Here is a 25141-nt window from a genome sequence, read left to right as displayed (position 1 = left end):
GTCAGCACAGTACTGTCGATGCAGTTCGAGGGTGTGTAGGCCCTGCACTGTGCAGGGCCTTGGCAAAATTCCAAAATAGTTCAGCACATTCACATGGATTATATTGCCATCATTAAAAGTGAGCACAGCATCAAGAGTGCATATTGTTACGTGTAGCCCCGCCGCGGTGGTCTAGTGGCTAAGGTACTCGGCTGCTGACCCGCAGGTGGCGGGATCGAATCCCGGCTGCGGTGGCTGCATTTCCGATGGAGGCGGAAATGTTGTAGGCCCGTTTGCTCAGATTTGGGTGCATGTTAAAGAACCCCAGGTGGTCGAAATTTCCGGAGCCGTCCACTGCGGCGTCTCTCATAATCATATGGTGGTTTTGGGACGTTAGACCCCACATATGAACCAATTGTCACGTGTGAAAAAAGGCACTTCGGGCAAGGAATACCACGTAGTCTCAGAGATGCAGGTAAGTGACGCGACACAACCAAGAAAAGCCTCAGCGAGAGCATGCGCTGTCCCAGACGGCTTCTTCGTTTGTTTCTCCTGGATGCCGGCTTGTGCTCGCAACAGTTCATGGCCAGGTGGCAATATTTTCAGTGTTTGGTGTTTTTGGAGTGCGCTCCCGCACGACAATTCTATGACTCTTTAGGGTTTTGAGTTATCCCATGGAGGCATTTATCAAGTAATTCTGGATGAGCTAGCTCCAGATGATTTGGTTTAACAGCCTCAATAACAAGATGCTGGAAGGTGTTCTTCATAAACAAATAGTTCACCCATTCACTTGGGCTTTGTTGAATTACCACCATGTTTCGGCGTCCTTCAAGCAAAGGCCGTGGGATGGACTGGTATTTTTTCATGCCATGTGAAAATATGTGGCCCGGACAGGTTTTCGCATGTTCTTCAAGCTGGCTTTATTTTTTTTAATAGCTCAATGATAATAGTTTTGCTGCTTGCCAATGATGACACCACTAAGATATTTCCGACCAGATGTAGATTTCCTGACAGAAAGCTTGGTGCCTCTGTTTTCTTTGGTTTTCACAGTTTTGGGCCCGTTCTTTTCTGAATGCTAAGACGTCCCCGACCATATATTGACTGTCTGACAGAAAGCTTGATGCCTCTGCTTTTTTCGTTTTCGCAGTTCTGGGCCCATTCTTTTCTGAATGTGCTAAATGCACTCTAGCTTTCAAACTGTAACCGCTCCATACCGCTATGATGTTTAAACCGCAAAGACTCCCTTGCTTCGTAAGAATCGGGGCATGGCAGGCCGCTGCACAAGTTTTGAAGTATGTCATTTTAGAGGAAAAAGAAAATTGCACTGAGACAAATGACTGATTTTGGTTCAAAATAGGCTGGAGATTTCAAGTATGCAAAAAGAAAAAAATTATTTTTTCAATATTTTTTGCTTACCCTGTCCCTTTAAAGAGGCTGACAACTAATTTTATTGCCCAGTTTTTTGTCGGCGTGACAAAAAGCTTACTCTTATTAGTGTTCGTAGCTGTAGTAGATAATCCCAAAAGAATATGCGTAGTTATTTTATAAGCAGTATTTTTCAATCTGAAAAGCTCTGAACATGGGTGTCCCTTTTCGCTCAGCAACGCCGAGAATGCGTAGCGATGCTGGTAGTCCTTCTTGCTACTTGTGCATGCTGTCATTGCGTGCTAGCAACACTGAGAATTCATAGCGATGCCGATAGCTCTTCTAGCGACTTCTGCATGCTGTCGTTGCATGCTGTTATACTTTCGCAGGAGTTCCAGTAACTATGCTTAACCACGTACAGCCACTCTACAACCATTTTTGGAAATAGCAAGGTTTTAATGAGACAATGTGGCTTAATACAGCTTTCCTGTATGTGGACAGTGTTGCGTGCACCTGTGCCCAAGGTTGTTGTGCCTGTGTTGTGGATGGCTTGTCCCGTCATCATTGCTTTCTCGACACACGAGCTAAGCCAAGTTACCAAAAACGTCACTGCACATATGCACGGCCATGCCAAGTAGCAGCACACGCCATTTCTGAGACAGAGCGTAGGTAGAAAAACCACGTCGCTTCAAAATCTTAGTGACCTGGAGACTGTGTGCACGGCCGCAGAAAAGTTGCTCAAGACATGCTAATGAATGGGATCTGTAGTGGAAGTTATCAAGGACTGCGTTTGTCAATGCTTGTTTTGCGTGCCGTGTGAAGAGAAATGGACTCTGAGACTGCCTGTTAATAAACACACAACGTTCATGACAAACTCGTAAAATAAGCCTACAATACAAAACTAGAAAAAGCGTCATCAGCATTGGATGTAATGAAATTATCCCAGAAGATGTCCCATCACCCATGGAGTCGACAAAGTACTGCCACGAATCGCTGCTGGAGTGGTACTGTTTGGAAGCTTCAGGTATGGCATTGGGTCCGACGTGGATGAATTCGGCCTCGTGAAAACAGTTTCACACACATATAGCCGTTACCTCCGCCCACATAGCTGTAGGCCCGTGTGCTCAGATTTGGGTGCATGTTAAAGAACCCCAGGTGGATAAATTTCTGGAGCCCTCCTCTACGGCGTCTCATAATTATATGGTGGTTTTAGGACCTTAAACCCCACATATCAATCTATCAACCTCTGCCCACGAAGGCTTCACCATCTCCACAGCTGAATACAGGGACACCTGACGTGACAAGTTGAGCACCGGGTAATCAACAGATATGAGCAAGCGTTCCACAAAGCAGCACCTATAAGTATCCCGGCTGCGGCGGCTGCATTTCCGATGGAGGCGGAAATGTTGTAGGCCCGTGTGCTCAGATTTGGGTGCATGTTAAAGAACCCCAGGTGGTCGAAATTTCTGGAGCCCTCCATACGGCGTCTCATAATCATATGGTGGTTTTGGGACGTTAAACCCCACATATCAATCAATCATCAAGCAGCACCTATAAGTCTCATATATGCGGATTACGCCCAAGCCAAGCGGTTCCATTTTCGGTGTTATGTTGAGCGGCAGCAAAGCGGAAGGCTTTCCAGTCACCATTCTGACCGCAAACACACACTAACAGTGAGCAAGAGGCGCACAAGCGACATGCAAGCCAGGACAAGTGGAACTGCTCTGGGACAGCTTCTGGACAGAAGAAACTTCTTCATTTGAGCCAATGTGGTTGGCTTTGCAGAGCGGTGGAGATGGGCTAAGGAGTTGTGATAAAGAGAGGAGAGCATACTTGCAAAAGACAGGCAAAGGAGTTGCGGTAGAGTTAAACAAGGGGAGCTTACGGCAGAAAGTTGAAAATCGAAACACTCAGGAACAAGGCAGGTTGGCTAGCTTGCTTGAAATGCGCAACTCAAGCGTAGAAAAACTTGGGAGAGTGGCCTGCACGCACAAAGGCCAAATAATCGTATTGTGGTGCCGATGGGCTTGTGTGGCCTCACCGACTTCATCATTCTCAATTTGTTTTGTGTAACAGTCATTTTAAAAGAGTACTGACACGAATTTTGAAACTTATTTTCAGGGTGTTGCCTTAAATAGAATAAAAACACGGCTGCCAAGAACCCTAAGGAGAGGGCAGTGGTGCTCGTGAAGTTGCTGAATATATTGGTAATACCACTACTTTAAAATGACGATTTCGGTATCGAGAGGGTGGCTTCACAGTGACTTGTCAAGAAGGGTCCGATGTGACGGAAAGGCTGCAACTCGCGACATACTAGCAACACCTGTTTGCTGTCAGTCGCACGTGATTCGTGTAAACAATCATGAGTGAATAACAGTCCAGAGGCTCTGACAGCAGTTCCTGTGATTTAGGCTGCATGTAAGACGAAAATGTCTAAAACCCAGTGAGCTGTGTTCACTTGTTGGGATAATGTCCATTGTAGTGGGGCTGGCTTGATAATACTGGGTGTCGAACTTTGAAATCAAAGAAAAACATTTTCTACGTGTGGTCTGGCTCCGGTGTGTGGAGAATGTTGATAGTCCACACCATGAAAACGAAATATGTCCTTTTTCGGGTGCCTCGAAATCGTATCAGTATTCCCAGTGATGCTACCCCTGCGCCAAAGTGCCCTGGCTTGTACATCTGCTGCATTTCTTCAAAATTTGGCGAGCCTGCACCAAAGGGTGTTTTCCAACTTTCAGAAACAAAATTAGCTACTTCTGGTTCCTCTATTAAAAGCAATGTCGCGGTAGGACTTCTGTACGACGCAATACGAGCCAAGCCTTAGTTAAACTGAGCAAAAGGTCGCTTTTGCCATATGGTTCAAGTCCGATTTAACGAACTACTTAGGGACCATGAAATCGTTCTAAACGATGAATCCGTGTTGTTTTTATCCCGCTCAAGTGGTCAGATCACGCAGCCACGGCTGAAGTCATTTCAGTTCCTGTCAATAGACTTATCAGGCATTTTGTATTCTTGCCAATGCCTTGTGGTACCGTATTTTTGCACGTATAACCCGACCGTGCATATAATCCGCACCCCCACTTTCAGCTCACCGAGAAAGAAAAAAAAAATTCTCGCGTGTTGCCCGCACATTTGATATACAGGAAAGGCTGTACAAAAGCTACTGCTCAAGCAACATAGCACATATGTAGACAGAAAAAGCTTTATTTAGCAAGCAGAATACGCTGTCTGCAAGGCCAGTCACAATTCATTCACTGTTGCTGCTCTCGCATATTAGAGCTATCACTTGAGCCACTGTCCTCACTGTTAGGCACAAGGTCATCTTCGGTTCCATCCATGTTGTTTGGGATGCAGCATTTCTTGAAACTTTTTCGCACCATCTCATCTGGAATAGCCTTCCATGCCTCGACAATCCACTTGCAGAATAGGGCAATATCAGGCCTTCGGACTCGTCCTGTCGGCGTCAAGTCGTAGAGGCCTTCGGCCATCCACTCGGCCTAATAGCGCTTGACATGCGCTTTGAAGGGCTTGTTAAGGGACACATCTAGGCGGTCCTTCACTTCCTCAGTTGTGTGGCCACGGAACGAGTCAAAAATGAGCATGGACCTCTTTGCAAGCATCGCACCAAGCCTCTTCTCCCATACCGTCTTGATCCAGTCCACGAACAAGTCACTGTTCATCCGCTCGTTCTCATGCGCGTGCACCACCACACCGGCAGGCAAATGAATCTTTGGTAGAGTTTTCCTTTTCTAGATGACGTACGGTCGCAGTTGCATGCCATCGGCGAGGGCACAAAGGAAGACTGTGATGCGCAGTTTCGTGTTCCCGCCGGTCAGCGCGCTCACCGAACTGCTGCCCGTCTTCTCAATCGTTGTGGCCAACAGCATTTCAAAATAAACAGGAGTTTCATCCGCATTGCCGATTTGCGAGAAAATGTAATTGTGCTGCTTTCGCAGGCCAATTATATATCTCTGGTACTTGGGCAGCTTCTCCTCATAAGAAGCCGGCAAACGTTGACATATTGCAGTCCGCCGTCTGATTGAGAGCCCTTGCCGCTTCATAACGCGGTGCAGCCATCCGCGGCTTGCACGGAACTCGTGAGGTAGGTCTAGCTCCCTCGAAAGTCGCCGAGCTTCCACTTGGGCCATTTCGGTCAATACGGCGTGACCCGTGCTTCTCACATCTTCGATGAACTTTACTGGCTCCGCCTCCAGCTCAGGGTAAACACCGGTCTTAGGGCCACGAAATGACCTACGGTCGCGGTGCGCGGCTTGTAGGCTCTCTTTCTTCTTTCTCCACAGTCGCACGCAGGACTCGTCCACATCGTGCCGTTTTCCCGCTTCGCGATTTCCGAATTCCTCGGCGACAGCGATGACCTTAAGCTTTTGCTGTGCCGTGAAGGACTGCCGCCGTACGCTACTCATGGGGACAGAACAGATCGACTTAGGCTGCCAGGACTTAGCACTACCCCTTCTAGTACACTGTAACAGCACCCTGGAAACAACAGAACCGAAATGCATGCCTGCTACCGCGTCAAAAAGTAGTACATAAATTTACTGATAACATCTCTATCTCTCTCGCGAATGTCCAAAAAATATACTTGTGGTGTGACAGCGAGATTTTACACTGAACAATCGAATTGTCTCTCCCCAAATGTTTTTCTAAATGCTTCAACGATGCAAGCAAGCGAAACCAAAATCGGCCGCAAGCTGCCGTGCTACTTGCGGAGCAACACGAATTCGCGGAAACCGCCTCCGTAGCCTTCGCTACACTGTTAAGGGGCTTCACAGCACAACACGCATTGCTGTGAAGCAGCACTGTAGAAAAAAACCCCACGTATTATCAGCACCTCCACTTTGCCACTGAAATTTTTGGGTTTTTGGTTCGGGTTATACGCGCAAAAATACTGTATTTGTTGCTTTGATATACAAGTTTACCCAAATGTTTTGTGCAAGTCCAGGCTCACGAAAATGCATTCGGGACTTGTCGCGAATTCCTTAACCGTGTGCCAACTATTTCTTGCAATTTGGCATGTCGTGATAAGCAGTGGCGACACCGGCAAAGTGCGGATTAAATTGTGGCTGTTGAAACATAGAAGATGCCCAAATACCAAAAGTGACCTGATCTGTCACTGCTTGGAAGGGAGTTGCAGAAAAGTGGCCCGACGAAAAACTCGTATTTCACCGAAAACTGCCACGACCTAGTCAAACATTGCTACTGTTTATGTTTGGCTGTTTCTGCGCATGTTGGTTTCTTGCAGTAAAGCTAATTTATTGGTGCTTGAGGTAATCATTTTGAAGCAAAAGTATACCCACCCTTGCACCCAGGGCCCATGCTTGACGAGTTAAGGACGCCTTTCATAAGGCACCCTTGGGACAGAATAAGGGAGGTTTCTGATATGCACCTTCTACTTTTCTTATACTTTTCTCGTTTTTTCGTGAGTAGCTTGACTGCAATAAGTTAAGGTCAGTTCATGAATACAACAGTTATAATTGCTTCTAGTAACACTTGCTCCAAAAGCCATCTTTGCCTTCTCCAAAACAATCTAAGCCAGTAGCATCACTGTACTCTTTTAACGCTTCTACACGTCTGTGGAGGGCAGGCTGAGCAGGTTGCGAAGTGAGCGAGAACAGGTCCTAAACACGGAATGAATCGCGAATTATCAAAGTCAGTGGGGTAGTGCAAGCGTGTGCACTGGAACGATAAGACACTGATCCAGATAAGACACAAATGCAGATAATCGAGTTCAGTCGGCGGCCCGCGATGTTGCAGATAGTCTGGTCACTGAAGGTCGGCCACGTTAATGATAGTTCAAAAACAGCGATCAAAAACTGAGGAGAGGCCATTCGAAGATTGGTCAGCCAAAAGATCGGTGGCAGTGTGCAAACACTGGCCTCGTCTGGCAATATTGGGTGCTCAAAATAGTGGGGGGGGAGAGGGGATAATGGTTTGGGGAGCGACAACTGGAAAACTGGGGAGGCACTTTCCTGATGGCTTATCGGTGGTCGAAAGTGGTGTCCCGGAAAGTTGCCCGAGCACCAACTTTGTTCCCTGTAACTGATCGGCGACGCTGAGAGACGTTCATTGTAAGTGCGGTTTTGTACCATTGAAATAATGTGTATTCCCTTGGTCACACTGGTATTATTTGTTTTAAGCGAAAGTTTGTTTTAAGTGGGGCTGTTATATGTGGGCTCAACTGTATTTTGTGCCACTGTTCATCTCTTCTCAGTAAATGGAACTCGTGTTAAATAGAGCATACTTTTCTGGTTCATTAGGGTTCTGTTTAACGAGAGTCCACTTTAATACAAAGACAGATTGCAGAAAAAAAAGAGAGAGAAAAACATTATTTGCGCATAACGCGAAGCATTGCGAATGGTCGGGCTTCTATTCCAGGGCTCCGCTGGCCCTTGCCATCTTCTCTGCCTGTTGGATCAGCCAAAGCTTATCATCATAGGCCAAGCTGGACAGAAGTGCCTCCAATGGTTCCTCTGTGTTGTTCATACTGCGGTGGCCTTTATTGTGACGTGTGCACTTCCACGTAATGTGAAACCGAGTTGGTGTAGCCCCGCACCTCGGACATATATCTTTGTATACTGTGGGGTAGAACACATGTAGCCTGCATTGCTGTTGCACCCCTGAGCAATGCACAATCGGCCTTGCACAACGTGGCGGTGGTGAACTTTCGAACGGCAGCAGGACGGGCTTATGTAGCCGTCACTGCACATGGTTTAAATACATTCAGCTGAGCAGGTACCCGCAAATGACTGTGATAGGGTTGTCGGTGATGAGTCAAAATGGCACGTTCATCGCCACCTCGCCTTCACTCTCTTATGATGCTTATCCACTAGGGCACCGTCGCAACGTCGCAGAAGTGTTTATCATTGATTGACCAGTCTGTGCCATTACCAAAAGGCAGAAGACCATCTGCGGCACACTGTGGTGTTGGCGAGTTGAGCGTCGCAGTGAGCTTTTATGTGACAAAAAGTTATCGCTTCATCCATTTAGGGTTTTTTTTCATTGGAAGGCATTGCTTGTTAATCATCGACTGTTGTAGATGCAGAGGACGGTGTCTGAAAAAGTAGAAGAGTTGAGAGCTGGGCAAGTTGGTGACAGTGCTTGAACATATTTTAACACAGCACACGACTGCACAGACACAAGAGAGGGGGGGGGGGGGGGGAAACTGCAGCACTGACTCGTTACTGAATTTTTATTGGAACAGCGTGAATGAAGAGTGTAGTTTTTTTGTTGCCTAATAAGTTGAATAAGGTATGTGGTGTGATTGAACAGAAACTTAAGAAGTGCGTGCCAGGAGTATCCAAAGAACGTTGCGGGGTCACATACGTAACTTCATTTGTACAGTGCAGAAAAGGTATTGTGTATCTTTTGCCATTTTCCTGTGGTAGTGTATACATAGGCCAAACAAGTAAATGCATTAACATTAGGTTGTTGGAAGACGTTCTTTGCAAGGGAATGTATACTCACATGTGTCCCAACAATAGTGCCATTGCCCACCTGTCTGTCTGAAGCTGAAGTTTTATTAACACACAGCAATCAAACCATGCGAGAAATAGTTTAAGCATATAAAGTAGACCCTCAGTAAATAAATATCTGTTAAATGAAACTACTGCTTAAACGGGGCTATTGCCTCTGCAATGCTTGGTTTCGAGCTTGTATTCTGCACCCATGTTCACCTCTCAGTAAACGGAACTCCTGTTAAAACATTTTGCTGGTCCCTTGAAGTTTGTTTACTGAGAGTCTACTGTAACACAAAAAAGGGTGGTGGACAATGCATTAGCGTGTCTTCTATAGCCCTACATGATAGCGAGGTTAGGTTGTTAGATAGCACGATATCTTAACTTTTATGCTGCTGGAGAGTACACGTGAGATGTATCAAGGTTTTTTCATTGTTTTCAAAATGTCAGCTTATCTGCTTTTTCTCGCCTTAGTGTGGTCACATGGGTATGAAGGTTGGAGTGTTCCTTATTGGTTTATGTTTTTTTCAATAAAATTCTGTTGCAAGTCAGCGCTGCAGTTTGTCCACCCTTCTGCTCTTGTGTCTGCGTAGTTTGGCGCTGTGTTAAAATATGTTCAAGGTGTCTGAAAAATTAGTCGTGCGAAAGCTGACCGCAAGTCTTCATGCTGCCTCCCATTTCTCCTTTAAGCTGCCTCCTGGCTTCCTCGTTCACAGCATCCAAAATCTGCATGCGGTGCTCACTGCGCTCTATGATATTGTCATTGTGCGTGCCTTTTACATGCTATAAAATGCTTGTTTTAACCCATTTTTCTTTTTCTTCCCACTTCGTATGTGCCACATTTTTACCGTGACCTTGTTGAAAGTGTTTAAATTTAAAGTAGGAGGTTTCGTAAAATTTTTGCTATATGTGGATGTAGTTTCAGTAGCTTGTATAGGAAATCGTAAGTGCGCCGAAATATGGTGGTAATAACCGTTACATCAAAAGAGATGCTATACTCAATCTAGTGCCCACGTGTCTCGAGGTCTATTAGCTTCCCTGCTTTGAAGGAATGACACTTCAGCTTCTGTTAATGATAGTGAAGGAACGCCAACACAAATATCCATGCTGGCGTGGTGCATTGTGAATGCTTTGATGATTACTTTTTTTTAGTCATTATGACGTGATATTTTGCAATTTTTACAATTGACATTTACAATTACAATGATATTTTACAATGATATTTTACAATGATATTTTACAATTATGACGTGATGGTGCAATTTTGGATCACATTGACCCTATTGCAATGAGTAGCCATGTTTCCAAGATGAGTAATCTGCTTGCAGTTATAGTTATGCTCAAGCAGTCGTATCTTGATGCACCTCTCGATTTGTCAAATACATATACTTATTTCCACAGGAAATGGGGACATAATAGACAACTTCTTTTTTGGTCCAAATGGTGGACACTGCACTAATTGCTAGACCACTGCTGGTGGTTGTAGACTTTATGACATAGCGAGCTAATTTGCTTGGAGCCAGGAAAACCATGGGTATGTCGAACTTGTTCACAATTTCCTTTAGTCCAACAAAAATGTTTTGATTGATTGATATGTGGGGTTTAACGTCCCAAAACCATCATATGATTATGAGAGATGCCGCAGTGGAGGGCTCCGGGAATTTCGACCGCCTGGGGCTCTTTAACGTGCACCCAAATCTTAGCACACGGGCCTACAACATTTCCGCCTTCATCGGAAATGCAGCCACCGCAGCCGGGATTTGAACCCGCGACCTGCGGGTCAGCAGCCGAGTACCTTAGCCACTAGACCACCGCGGCGTGGTACGAAAATGTTTTGAATGTATAGTGACCTAAGCCATTTGTAGCTACACTCAGATACAACTCAAGAAAAAGGAGCAGCTTTTCATTGTCAAAGAACCCCCCTCCAGCCAATAGTTTCATGGCCGCTTTGTGGCACGCTTTGACACGCTGCTTTGTTATTCCTCTCATGAGCATGGCACTAAGGCGGTGAGTCGCGGGGTCATGATAACACAGCCACAAGGAGGCGGTCCATTGACGATAAAAAGCCTTTTTATTTTTTCTTGAGTTGTATGCAAGTATAGAAGCCTGATGAGCCAAGTGGGCAGATCAAGAAGAAGCGATTACCCAGATGATTTGATAGCATTCTTGGCTGGGAAGCGATTAAAAGGCTTCGCTAAGACTAGTAACCAGATTGACGAATGGCAAGAAAAAAAATCAAAAGAATGACCTATTGCGATTCCTTACATTAGTAAATGTGTATAAAAGATGCCACTCTGCTTCTATTGAAACAGGGCTGGACCAAAAATTACAATATGGTACCCTGGTTATAAGGGGCCTCTCCAGCATAGGGAACAAGAACTGCACCCTGGTGCATGTCTCTTATAAAGAGGTACAGCTGGAGACGTGTAAATGCTGCTGCATGGTCAAACAGCATAACACAAGGTCATACAAGGGGAGCAGTGGCTGCATCTGAAAATGGCTAACTTAGCAGGTTTTATTAGCTGTAGTTCATTATCATTGCGCATTAGTTTGTCATGTGTTCCCTGCCTGGGTGTTTATTTAGCCACCTTTTTGTGTGTGTTATCATTGCTCAGTATTTGTTGCAGCTTGCTGTTGAACCTTTGCATAATTATTGGTTATGACAAGCGGTTATGAAGGCCTTCTATGATCATGACTCGCAGTGGTATAAAACTCTTAAATTTAGTAACCTAATGTGAATTCTTGTGCATTTTAAATTCTCATTTTACCTCTGGTCCTAATTTTGGAATGCTCACTTCAGTGTAACAGTATAATACGTTTCAGTGACATCATTTCACACTTTGTATGTGTTTTTCAGGTACGTTTTTTCTGAAATTGATACATTGAAAGAGTCGGAAATTTCGCGAGACTGTCTAATTTCAAGGAAGAAGGCTACCTGCCATGCTGTGGTGATGTGGTGGGAACTAGAGATGGACAGAAAAAATAGCATTCGCTTGTCTACAGCACCATACTGGGCTCATCCTTCTGGCAAAGAACAACCAGTAAGTCTATAATTTTGACAGAGCTGTCTTTTGAAACCCGCTGAAAACTGCAAATTATGTTCTTTGCCCTCTTTGCATGTGCAAGTGATCAGTACCTGCACAATACCCGATTCAAAAAATGCAATTGTTTACCCCATGATTTTGTAAAAAGCATGGCTTTGTTAGGCTTAAAATAAAGTGGCTATTGAGTGCACAGTTCAGTTTGTCCATCTGGCAAACATGGGAGTATGTATAGTGAAAGCTCAATTCAAAGTTTTTTGTAACATGGACTAAGTAGCATGATCTGGCCAAGCTCCATAGAACTCTTAAGCCTTTTGCGACTGTCGACGAGTATAGTCATTACGAGCTTTTCTAAATAAAGGTAGATGACAAGTGTACTCGTCATCAATAAAAATTGGTTCCACACACAAGCAATGAATACTATACTCATATTTGAGTTTCTTGACACTAGATGGCCACAGTTGTAGATGTTGGGACATTTTTGTCTTGGCTATCATTTTACAGGCCTTTTTCTTTGTATTGCCATATGGTGAAGCGACCTTCAAATTTTCATTCTCTATGCGATTAGGGAAATGAAGAAATACCATTGAATTGAAAGAATGGTGCCATTACTCATAAAAAATAATAATAGCGCTACAAATCAAACAGAAAGAATTTTTCTCTGATTTTGACACTTTTTCCCCAAGTAAAAAAAAGGGTTGAAAAGCTTACTAGTTTGCACACAGATCAAACCTTCACAAATAATGTGAACTGCCTGCTGCTGTGGCTGGCTCACACACTGGTGATCACTTTCCCATTTACAAACAGGACATTACAATTTGCAGGCTCGACTGCCATCGTTGTCATGCTTTGATTGCTACAATCAGTGATAGCTCTCCTGTACATACAAAGTTATGTTTTGTGGTGAAAAGCACGTTGTGGCCTCTTTCTGTGTTCAGATTCATTATTTGAACTTGTTGGTTGCATCACCATCAACAGTCCACTGTGTTATGCATGGAGGCATGCACTTATTTATAGTAAGGAGCACAACCAAGTTTGGCAGCACAGCGGCAGAACTGTCTTACATCTTATCTTAGCAGTGAAGTATCATAACTTGGATTTAGAGGCAAGTGTTGGCTCTTGCTTTTCACTCACAGCAAACATGCTTTTCGGTAGGCTTGTGCGAATGTTCGAATGCTTTGAATATTGAAACGAATTGTAGAATATTCGAATTCGCTTCGATTCGAATTCACATCATCGAATATTTCAAAGTATTCGATATGAGCGAATAGGTTTACAGTGAACTCCCAACAAATTAAACTTTCTTAAACGAAAATGCTTCATTAACGAAACTAAACGGGCTCGTGTGGCTGGATTTTTATGTGTTGCGCAGTAAAATTCATAGGTTAATCGAAACAGTGCTTATTGGTTACCTAAGGGTAAACGGCACAAACTCTAAATGCTGCGTAGACTTGCTCATGCTAAAGGTAGTCTCACAACCATGGCAACACCTCGAGGTCGAGACAAGCCAATTCAGTAGCCATTCTCGCTTATGGCTGTGGGAGCCGAGTCAGCGAGTCGATTGTGCATTAGGCCTATTTGTGCGGCGAAGTGCATTGGATCACGGTGTTATTTCAGCCCGATGGCAAGGAAGGGGCGGTACCACGCACTCTCACTTGAAAAAAAAAAAAAAAAAAAGCTGCGAATTCTTCAGGAACTCGATCAAAGCGGCTTGGCCAAGAAAGAGGTGGTGAAAAAATACACCCAGAAATCGAAATTTTCTGGTAGGCCCTCTATTCTTTCAATGTATTTAAAAGCCTCTTAATTCAAACTCCACCATTTGGTTCATTCATACTTTTTGCAGTTCTATACCAGAAAACACTTGCTGCTTCGCCACTACTATTTAAAAATTTGCGTGCTTATATAATCTTAAGTCTAAAAATGAAAAGTAAGCACCTGAGGCCTTCAAGAAAAAAAAGCTTTGCAAGTAAACAAATGTTTCAAACGCAGTACACGCATGGTAAACCGTGATGCGTCTCAAGTGGTATCGAGCACTTTGTGCTGAAGGCACATACCTATAGCAATGAAGCAGTTGGCCATTCATGATTTCTTTAAAAGGTGTGATCAGCAGTAAACGGCCAATAAACTTGTGGACTTTACACCTCTGCTTTCTGTTCACTGCGTGCAGTTAGGGTTTAAAACTATTCGAAAAATTTGAAATGTGACAAAATCAATGCCTAATGATAATGTGTGGTGTCATCTCACCCATAGTCAGCAATCTGAGATATTCTAATAATTCAAACTCCTTAATAATTCAGGCAAACTTCAGAGGTCCCTTCGAGTTTGAATTAACGAGAGTCGACTGTATCGCATCAGTTTTTCATGCACTGCTGCAGCTTGGGCAATTGGTGTACTTTCATCCCATGACCTGTCACTGCCTTATCTCTTCCAGGCACTTTGGGTGCCTGCATGTTCAATGCAGTGCGTGGGTGGGCATTTAAAAGAACTACGTCCCTTTCCAAAATCTATTATACTGTCACGCGCTAAGAGCTCGAACAAACGTACAAAGGGACGCGACTGTCCCAAATCTCAGAGACAAAGAAGGACGTTCCGCTGGCAAGGGTTGCTCGTCTTCGTCTTCCTCGTTCACCGGCACAGAACTGACCCACTGTTCACTGGCACAGAACACCAGGTGGCATTACTCCTCCTCCCAAGAGAGCATCGACCCGATGCTCAAACAAAAGTGTGCACAGCAGTCGGTCGAAGTAGGTAACATAAAGAAACATTAAACAAATTAGTGCACGAGAGAAAATGCGTCCTGGGCCCGGCAATCGGAAATAAACGGCATTCACTGTTCACATGAACACTGGCACAAGAAGAAAATTCACATCACCGCATAAAGTATGGTTTTAGGCGGACTACGTGTACAGTCTCTGGGCGTGGTAACCTGCGCTGGGATGATGGCGAGCCTCCGTCTTGAACCACATAGTAGTTCATGTCGCTCACACGTCTGAGTACTTTGTAAGGTCCAAAGTACTTCCTCAAGAGTTTCTCACTGAGACCTCGCCGCCTAATGGGTGTCCAAACCCAAACTTGGTCACCAGGTTCATAATTAAATTCTCGATGGTGGGTGTTGTACCGCCGTGCATCTGCGCACTGTTGAGTTCGGATGTGCACACGGGCCAGTTGACGTGCTTCCTCAGCGCGCTGAATGTACTCATTGATGTCGGGGGCTAATTGGTCGAGCTTGTCGATGTCCTCATATGGAATCATGGCATCCAGCATAGTTCTAACATCTCGACCATAAACGAGCCGGAATTGTGTGAAGCGTGTAGTTTCCTGCGTTGCAGTGTTATACGCAAATATTACGTACGGCAGGATGTCGTCCCACGTTTTGTGCTGCACATCCACGTATATAGAGATCATGTCAGCTAGCGTTTTGTTTAGACTTTCTGTTAAACCATTACTCTGAGGGTGATACGCAGTGGTCTTTCGATGGGTTGTGTAACTCAACCTGAAGATATCATCCAAGAGTTTCGCTGTGAATGATGTCCCTCGATCAGTGATGACATGTGACGGGGCGCCATGCCGTAGCACAATTTGATGCATAAAAAAACTGGCAACTTCAGATGTGGTCCCTCGTGGCAACTTTTGTCTCGATCGGTTGTAGATGGCCTGCAGGCTTTAAATGTGGTGTCTTGCGACGCTGGCATTCACGGCATCCCTTCACGTAGCGTTTGACACAGGAAGACATTTTAGGCCAGTAGTAGAGTTGTCGCACTCGATCCATAGTTCTGGAGTAGCCCAGATGGCCAGATGTGGGCTTTGTCGTGGCAAGCTAATAAGACGTCATTGCGGAGGGCTTCAGGCACGACGAGAAGATGAGATCTGTCACCAGCATCGGCGTTCCTTTTGTATAAGACGCCATTTCGTAGGCAAAATGATGGCAACGTTCGCAACATCGAACGAGGAATGGGCGCAGTGCCACCTTCTAAATGATCTATAATCATTCTTAGATTGGCGTCATTTCGTTGATGCGACATCAGATCCGGTCCGCTGGCAGTTGCCACGAAGGCGCCGTCTTCTTCTGCGCTAGTACTGGCGGATTGAAGAGGTGCTCGTGATAGCGTGTCGGCGTCTTCGTGCTTTTTGCCTGACTTGTACACGATGGTGACATCAAATTCCTGAAGGCGCAGACTCCATCGTGCTAATCTTCCTGAAGGGTCTCGTAGATTGGTCAACCAGCACAAAGCATGATGGTCAGTCACCACTTTAAATGGTCTTCCATAGAGATATGGCCTAAACTTTGTAATTGCCCAAATAACGGCGAGACATTCTTTCTCTGATGTGGAATAGTTAGATTCTGCGCGAGACAGTGTGCGACTTGCGTAGGCTATTACCCGTTCAATGCCATCTTGTCTTTGTACCAAAATAACTCCAAGACCAATATTGCTGGCATCAGTGCGTACTTCAGTGTCAGCATCTTCATCGAAGTGGCCGAGCACGGGAGGGGAAGAGAGCCGGTGCTGTAGTTCCGCAAAGGCAGTCTGCTGTTCGTCAGCCCAGACAAATGGTGTGTCATCACGCGTGAGGCGTAATAGTGGCTCCGTAATGTTAGAGAAATTTTCAATAAAGCGCCGGTAATAAGCGCACAGACCCAGAAATCGTCGAAGACTTTTCTTGTCAGTTGGAGGTGGAAAAGCGGTGACGGCAGCAGTTTTGTCAGGATCAGGCCGAACACCAACGGCGCTCACGACATGACCAAGAAACTTTAATTCTTCGTAGCCGAAATGACATTTCTCAGGCTTGAGTGTGAGATCGGCCGATCTAATGGCTTCGAGCATATTCTGAAGGCGCCGAAGATGCTCATCAAACGTTTCTGAAAACACAACGACATCATCGAGGTAGACAAGACAGCTTTTCCACTTGAGGTCTGCCAGGACGGTGTCCATCATTCGCTGGATTGTGGCTGGAGCGGAACAAAGGCCGAAAGGGAGCACTTTGAATTCATAAAGGCCATCCGGCGTTACAAAAGCAGTCTTTTCCCGGTCACGTTCATCGACCTCTATTTGCCAATAACCGCTCTTCAAGTCGACGGACGAAAAATACTTCGCGCGTCGCAGCTTGTCCAGAGAATCATCGACTCTGGGCAACGAGTACATGTCTTTCTTTTTGACATTGTTCAACTTTCTATAGTCGACACAAAAGCGAAGCGTGCCATCTTTCTTTTTCACAAGAACGACTGGTGATGACCAAGGGCTGCTTGAAGGCTGTATCACGCCATCCTGAAGCATTTCCTTAACCTGCGTTTGAATCGCATGCCGTTCGGTTGGTGAAACACGGTAAGGCTGCTGCCGTATGAGATGCGCGTCGTCGTAGGTGATAATACGGTGTTTCGTTATCGGTGTTTGACGTATCCTTGAAGAACGTGCAAAGCATGTGTGGAACTCCAGCAACAGCTCGCTCAAATGCTGCTTGTTCGCTTCAGAAAGCGTTGGATTGATGTCGACGCTGCGGAAAGGCGCTTCAGCAGTGCCGATGGCCTCGGAAGCAAAACACTCTGTGACATCGGCGATTGGGTCGGCGTAGGCGATGACAGTTCCAGGAAAAAGGTGCCGGTGCTCGTAGCTGAAGTTTGTGACAAAAAAGTTGTAGTGATCATCACGAAGGTTGACAAGGCTTCTCGCTACGCAGACACCCTGAGACAGCAAAAGCGAGTGATTGCTTTCTACGACTGCTTCACCGTGCATCACTCCGTCCCAAGCCACCTGAACCACAACAGTTGCACGGGGTGGTAACGTGACAGCGTCGTCGACGACGCGAAGAGACGCTCGGGAGTGGCTGGGGTCGGCGTAAGCTGTTGTGGCGTTTGTGGTCACGAAAGTGACTAGACGTCGTCGAATGTCAATTATAGAACCATGCTCTCTGAGAAAATCCATGCCAATGATCAGGTCTCGACAACACTGCCGGAGAACGCTCAAACTGGCAACAAATGTTCAACCATGGACTTGCAGTCTTGCCGTGCACATACCGAGTGGCGTGACGATATGCCCGCCAGCTGTACGAATCGGCGTTCGGTTCCAAGGCGTCGTTACTTTCTTGAGAAAAACGGCCAACTTTTCACTAATTATGGAATAGTCCGCACCAGTGTCCACTAAAGCACTGACTTCGCAACCATCTAGCAGAACGGGAATATCTAAGGAAACTCTTCCGCAATCAGCCGGTGGTGTCGTTGTCGATGTATTGTCGGTATCTTCAGTCTGCGTCGATAGGGGGCCTTCAGCATGACCAGTCTGAGCGGCCTAGTTCGCTGAGGCTAGTTTTCCCGACGCGGGCTATGTGACTGGCCCTGCGCCACGCCGGCATAGGTGCGATGATTCGGCGAGAACCGCCGCGGTGATGGAGAGCGTGAGTGGTGCCGAGATGTCGAACCGCATTGCTGAGCAACGTAGTCAGCGATTTCCGGATGCCGCTGGCCGAACTTAGGAGGTTGGGAGTTGGCCGAAAAACCAAGAAGTCCCAGCCGTCGATAAGTGCACTGTCGGTAGATGTGCCCAGGTTCACCACAGTGATAGCAAAGGGGACGTCGATTGGGGGCCCGCCACACGTCAGATTTTCGCGGAATCGGTCGGCGGTCACTGAGGTATGGGCCCGCTTGTACTGCCTGAAGCATGGCTGGGGCTGTGGTATAAGGCGGACTGAAATGTGGTGCAGCTGGGCGCAGAGTTTGATCTGCCGGAAGCACGGCAGAGGCCGCGGTGGGAAGCGGAGGCAAAGGTGGTGCTGGCTGCAGCAGAGTTTGCGCATACGACATGCGAGGGAAGTCATTTAGGGGCCGCGGCTTTGTCTGACAGGACGGTTCTCGTAGTGCCTGCTGAACTTCATCTCGGACGATGCCGGACAAAAAACTGACAGTGGCCGCCGAGGGTACAGATAACTTCTGCAGTTCTTCACGAATTACAGAGCGTATGTGCTCTCGGAAGAAGTCGACGTGGGCCCCAAAACCACCCATGTAGTCCGTAGCAGAAGCAAAGTTCACTTGTCGCTCGTACGTCTGGGTCCGTTGCCGAAGCGTGCTTTCAATCAGGACGGCTTCAGCAAGAAACTCTGACGTAGTCTTGCGGGGGCTGCGTACAAGACCACCGAACAACTGCTTCTTCACTCCACGCATCAGGTATCGCACCTTCTTCTCTTCCGGCATGTGAGGGTCGGCTCGTCGAAAAAGAGGCGTCATGTCCTCAACATACATTGCTACGCCTTCATTTGGCATTTGCATACGACACACGTATGCAAATGCCAAATTCAGCTCGCTCTCGGCGATCGGGACTTGCATACGTTTCGACATACGTTTCGAGAAGCTGGCGTTTGAAGTCCACCCATGACGTGAACACACCTGCCCGGTTTTCGTACCAAACACGTCCCCCGTCATTCAAACTGAAGTAGACATGTCAGAGCTTGTCTGTGTCATCCCACATGTTATGAGCGGCAACAAAGTCATAGTGGACTAGCCAATCTTCAACATCCTCATGGACAACACCATGAAAAGGATTTGGCGTTCGTGGTTTGAACAGTGTATATTGCAATGGCGTTGCGTCTTTATACCGGCTGTGTTGGAGCCGCTTGGGACGGCGCTGCCTGGAATAGTTGGGGCCGTCATCTCTTCTGAGAGAAGTCCGAACTCGGGGTCCAGTCCACGGATCCTGCGGCTAGCACGGTGAACAGGCGTAACCACCGGTATGGGGCTGGAGCTTCTTGTACTGGGAGGGGTTCGGTGCATAGGGTACCCAGCACCTCCACCAGTTGTCACGCGCTAAGAGCTCGAACGAACGTACAAAGGGACGCGACTGTCCAAAATTTCAGAGACAAAGAAGGACGTGTCCGCTGGCACAGGTTGCTCGTCTTCGTCTTCCTCGTTCACCGGCACAGAACTGACCCACTGTTCACTGGCACAGAACACCAGGTGGCAATACGCATGCCAGACTACCTCTGCATCACGCCTTGTTGTCAGCACCTTAGGATTTTGCAATTGAACATAATCTGTGAAGAAGCTTTTTTTTTCTTGTGTTTGTTTTGAATTTTATGCAAGAAAAACATCACTAGGCGATGTTCTCTGTTGGTGCAGTAGACTTGATCGCATTAGAATGTGTACCCTCGAAGAACACTTGTTTTGGCAGTAACATACTCAGTTTGCTGGACTCTTGAGCAACTGGATGCTTTACTTGTTCGGTTCGATCAGCTTGGCACTATATTTAAAAAAAATGTATGAGGTACCCTTTAAGTAAGCTGTTCAGTTCAGCTCACTGCAACGAAATTGTGCACACCTCAAAAAGCCAATTTATAGGCAATCTAGCTGCCTATAACGGATATGTCTGCAGGGCCTCAACGGTGGTATCTTGAGGACCTCAATGGTGGTTGTAGCATAATTAGATTTTTATGCATGTAGTTGAAATGTGACTAATACACATAATTATTTGGTGAGATACTTCATGTTGCACAATGCTTTTAAGTTTATTTTCAATAAATGATACTGTGATGGTATGGGTTGGAGTGTATCCTTTTAATACTGATTAGTTGGTGACAATCAGTCAATAGATGAATGAAAGATTATTTATGTATGTTCAGTTACTGTCACTATATATATATATTTTTTTTAGGGGAGGGGGGGGGGGGGCTGCTGACTGGCTCAAATCTTTTTCCTTTTAGCCCAAATCTTCAAGCCGTCTCACCTACTTCAACTCATAAGATAGGCATATAGAGTAAATATGCATAGTTTTTTAGTTGACAGCCCCAGGTACACATATATGTACTATGTCACTTTAAAGGAGCCAACAACTGGCCAGAACATGTTATTAGATTCTTGCTAAAGCTAGAGTGACCTATAATAGGAGAAGTGTCCAAAGCGCCGGCTCCTGCGTGGGCCTTTAGGCCCACGCAGAAGCCGGCGTTCACCACTAAAGTGGTGAACTGCCGCGCCACTGCTGCGCCGGACCCGTGGACTTTCCGGGCTCGGGAGCACATGAAAAGCGAAGGGCGTCTGCTACGTGCTGCAGTTTTTTGCGCTGGGTTTCCACACAGGGCACCTGAAGTCTATTTAGCGTTAATAACGTGGTGCGTAATGGAGCTTACCCATCTTTAAAGGGCCACTCACCAGGTTTGACATTTTTGAGCTGAGCTCAATGTGTAGATGGGGCGTTCGCGATCACGTCTGCCAAAATTTGCAACGCTACGTGCCGCGAAAATGGGTCAAATTTCAAGATGAACACTCCTCCACCTTCGTTTCGCATGACACACACATGCGCCCAGAGAATGAGGGCATGAAGTGCACGCATGAATGGCCCTATGTACACGGCAGTGCAGTGACGTTCGTCCTCTACATAGACGACTATGCTCTGACATTGCCAACAGTGGCACATACATGGCAAAAATTATTTAACATGACATGCGTAGTTTATGTAATTTGTAGCTTGAAGAGATAAATAAAACTAGATAAATAATGACACAAAGAAGGAATTGTGCACATCTTTTTTTTCATTTTTTTCCCGTGAATTGCAATGAGATGCGGGGCTAATGTGCTGGCGTTTCGCATGCGTTCGTGTCCCCGGGTCAGCGCATCGAGCAGACGACTATTGTGGAAGAAAATGTAACACTCTTACGCGTTCCCACTCTCATTTTTCTCATGCCACCGCATCTAAGCCAGTGTTTCCAAACTATCCCGCAGAAACAGGCAGTAGAGCACAATATAACACTGGTAAAAAAAAAAACGGCGCTCGCGTTCTTGGGGGTTGGGTTTGTTCGGGTACATTTTGTGCAAGTGACCTCTTGGTCGTATGCCGGAGAGGGTAGGGAAGAGATTTGGCTTGCGAAAGCTATGTCGTGGAGCGGCAACGGTTTCGCGCTCGCCTTCTCTCATCCTCGTTTAGCATCACTTAAAAAAAAAAACAGTTTTCTCAGCTCGTAATAAACCGATCGAAAAAAAAAAAATTTGTGGCAAAATGTTCCTCATTGGATGCACAACAACTTCCACGGTCTAACTAAAATTTGTTATGGGGCCTGGGTCCTTTAAGCATTGTGTTTGTGCCTGGGGTCACAACAGAATGCAAAAACTCATCTGTTAAGCGGCTGCATCAGGGCCTAACTTTAGTGATAGAGCTTTAGAACGTTGGTGCATACGTAAAAACGCTCAAAATAAACAGCCATAAAGAAGAAAAAGAAATTTGTTTGAACGTGTAATCGAGCAGTTGCTTGCGCATGCGAGAATAAAGACTAAAAAAATAAAAAAAAATGTAAATGACTCGCAGGCAGCTGAAATACTACTTCCGTGCAGTGACAACTTTGCTCACCTTCATATACATGCACCAGTGCTCATTGTTACCAGTGGTTATCTAGCCATATGCACGCCGCTTTATTAGATAATTTGTTAGCCTTGACTAGCCCTAATTATTATGAACAGTGCACGTCGGGAAGACATAAGAGAAATAAAAGAAGGAGTAAGAACGGCGGTATGGCCGCAGTGCTGTTGACCTATTTTCGCTTTTGAGGCAGCGTGCAAGGCTCACCAAGCGCAAAACTTGAGTTAAATTTCGATATTTGAAAGAAAAGGAATTCCAGGTAATGTTACATTACTTCGCAAGTTTATTCAAAAACGCGTATTATTGAAAATGCTCTATTAATATTCAGATACCGTAAAAGTTCTAAATACCTTTATTGCTGTACAATTTGAATAGCTGCCTGAACGAAAATCCATCGCCCCACTGTGGTGGTCTAGTGGCTAAGGTACTCGGCTGCTGACCCGCAGGTCGCGGGATCGAATCCCGGCTGCGGCGGCTGTATTTCCGATGGAGGTGGAAATGTTGTAGGCCCGTGTACTCAGATTTGGGTGCACGTTAAAGAACCCCAGGTGGTCGAAATTTCCGGAGCCCTCCTCTACGGCGTCTCTCATAATGATATGGTGGTTTTGGGACCTTAAACCCCACAAATCAATCATGATTTTAATCAACGACAATCCAGGAGGTTTACAAATGTGAAAGTTTCATATTTGAACCAATTTAGAAAATGGCTCAAATATAAAGATTACTTAGGTACCTAGACTTTAAAAAAGTCTATGTACATGCATTTGTTTTGATATGCCAGGGATGACTGAACATCAGTATGAAACGTTTCAGCGACATACGTGCATTCCTTCAAGCCTTCACCATAAGAAATAAAAACAGTTTCAAGCAACTACTTCTTAACTTGAGATATTTTGAATGTGTTTGGTGTTTAGTGTTGGCCCGGCTCGGAGATTTTATAAAAGATGTTTACGAGAAGTTACACGAAATTGTTTCCACATTGAAAGGGGCAATTGTGAACTGGGGATCATTTATTTCTCGACAACTGCGCGGCGATGTAAAACATTTGTCACTGTTCACAGTGACACCTCTGGTCTTCTAAACATCACAACAAAGAAACACATCGCAGATGTCAAACTGATGTAAGTATGTATGCAAAATGTAAACATATTCACGGCCGCATTCTATGCTCCACAAAAGCTGAAGCGTTGTTGACACCGCAGGATTAAAGAAAAAATGTGCTAGAAAGCGTAATGAGCAGCGTTTGTCTTCTTCTGACCGTAAACATATATCTCTGCGCATTCAAGAATGAAACACTACAAATGAGTGATTCGATTTACTGTCATGTACTTTTTCATTATGTCACCATCATCCACCAAGCTTCCGTCATGCCACCGTCATCCAGCTTGTTCACCTAGCCTTCCACCAAACACATTTTGCATCACCACCATCAGCTGGCATTTTCCACTGTCACCACCATTGGCCCGCCACCACCAATCACCATCATCTGCCACCATTTTTTCCACGCTCACCATCATCAGCCAGCATTTTCCACTGCCACCATCATTGGCTTGCCGCCACTAATCATCACCATCTGCCACTATTTTTTCCACTCTCACCATCATAAGCCAGCATTTTCTACTGCCACCACCATTGGCTCACCACCATCACGACCATCTGCCATCATTTTTTCCACTCTCACCGTCATCAGCCATTATAGCCACTACAGTTTCCACTATATTCAGTATTCTTTGCACCATATCCACCGACGACTCCAGCATCCACCAACCCAGGATTTTCAATGGAGTAGCAGCCGAAATATCGGGCGTGTAGCAGAAACCTGCCGCTTTGATGCGGCTTTCGCCGCGGAGAAAGCCCACAGGTCTAGCGCCACAGTGCGGGAGTTCACCGCAAAAAATCCTCATGCCTCTCATGTATTTCCGCGGTGCTTTTGACACCCCCTTTATTATAGGTCACTCGACTAAGGCACGTTGTCGAGCTAGTTGGTTGAGATTCATTATTGTAAGGTATCTCTCTTTTGTGTCCTTGTCGTCATGCGCTATAACCATATGAACATTAGATTCTGGTGGAAATGAAAAGACCCTAAATTATAGCGACAGATTCAAGTGCCATGTTTATCATCTGAGTAGGATTAACATTGTGGTGTTTGAAAAATCACAAAAGAAAGGTATTTCACACAGCCTACTGGAAGAGCCTTGTATGCAGTCTTTTAGTTTGCTGTGCGTAGTCCAATGCTTTTATGCGCGCAAGTTTCAGAGCTCGAAATGACAGTATCTGCACTACTATTCCTTGCCACTCTATTCTGTGCTGCTTATTAGATGAAAGGAGTTGACACTGAGAAGTGTCATTGCTTTTGTGGCAACTAGTGAAATATGTCGTGTCGCAGCGCATGCGCATGGTGTGCATGCGTACTGCCAAACATCAGTGCACGAGTACAGACTGCTGCTGTGTTCACCGCCCACCGTTTGCAAAATGTATTATGTGTACGAGTTCACATTCACGACAGATAAAAAAAATCGCATTAAAAATATTTTGTGGCATTTTTTGAATTTTCATTCTGTGATTACACTCTGGCCGGTAAGCTTTCAGTTGCACTACAGACTAAAGAAAGAGTTATCATAACAATTAGTTGATTGGTTGACTGTCCTTTCAACACATGATTTAAAACTTTCTGCACCGTTATTATGACCATGAGTATAATGTCGCGTGTTTTTACAAGAGCGAATGAATAGCCAGGCACTAATTTCGGGTACGAAGGAGCAGTCTAACTGGATCCTCCTCCTTGTCTTCTCACTGCTTTGGCTGACCACAGTTTTCTGGCTTGAAACACCAGGTAGCAATCAGTATCAAACACTTTCTAGAAGTAACTGTAACTGCTTTTCTTTTTTTTTTTTTCTCTTTGCACGGACTAACAATAGTAGAGCATCATTCATTCGGATGATTATAGGAAGTG

The 25141-nt window shown here is 45.6% G+C and overlaps 1 protein-coding gene across 2 annotated transcripts in view; it reads left to right on the top strand.

Moving 5' to 3' along the window:
- The window catches only part of LOC119177260 (protein arginine N-methyltransferase 7-like), a 73754-nt gene that overhangs the window by 22035 nt on the left and 26578 nt on the right, over positions 1-25141 (top strand). For both annotated transcript variants that reach the window (XM_075884796.1, XM_037428701.2), the window contains exon 7: positions 11677-11860. In XM_075884796.1, coding sequence (XP_075740911.1) covers positions 11677-11860 — 184 coding nt within the window. The remainder of the gene's footprint in view (positions 1-11676; positions 11861-25141) is intronic.

The sequence above is a fragment of the Rhipicephalus microplus genome, unplaced genomic scaffold (assembly GCF_043290135.1).
Source record: "Rhipicephalus microplus isolate Deutch F79 unplaced genomic scaffold, USDA_Rmic scaffold_48, whole genome shotgun sequence".
NCBI lineage: Eukaryota > Metazoa > Arthropoda > Arachnida > Ixodida > Ixodidae > Rhipicephalus > Rhipicephalus microplus.
The sequence above is the reverse complement of the archived record's forward strand: the minus strand, read 5'-3'. Positions and strand labels throughout refer to the sequence as shown.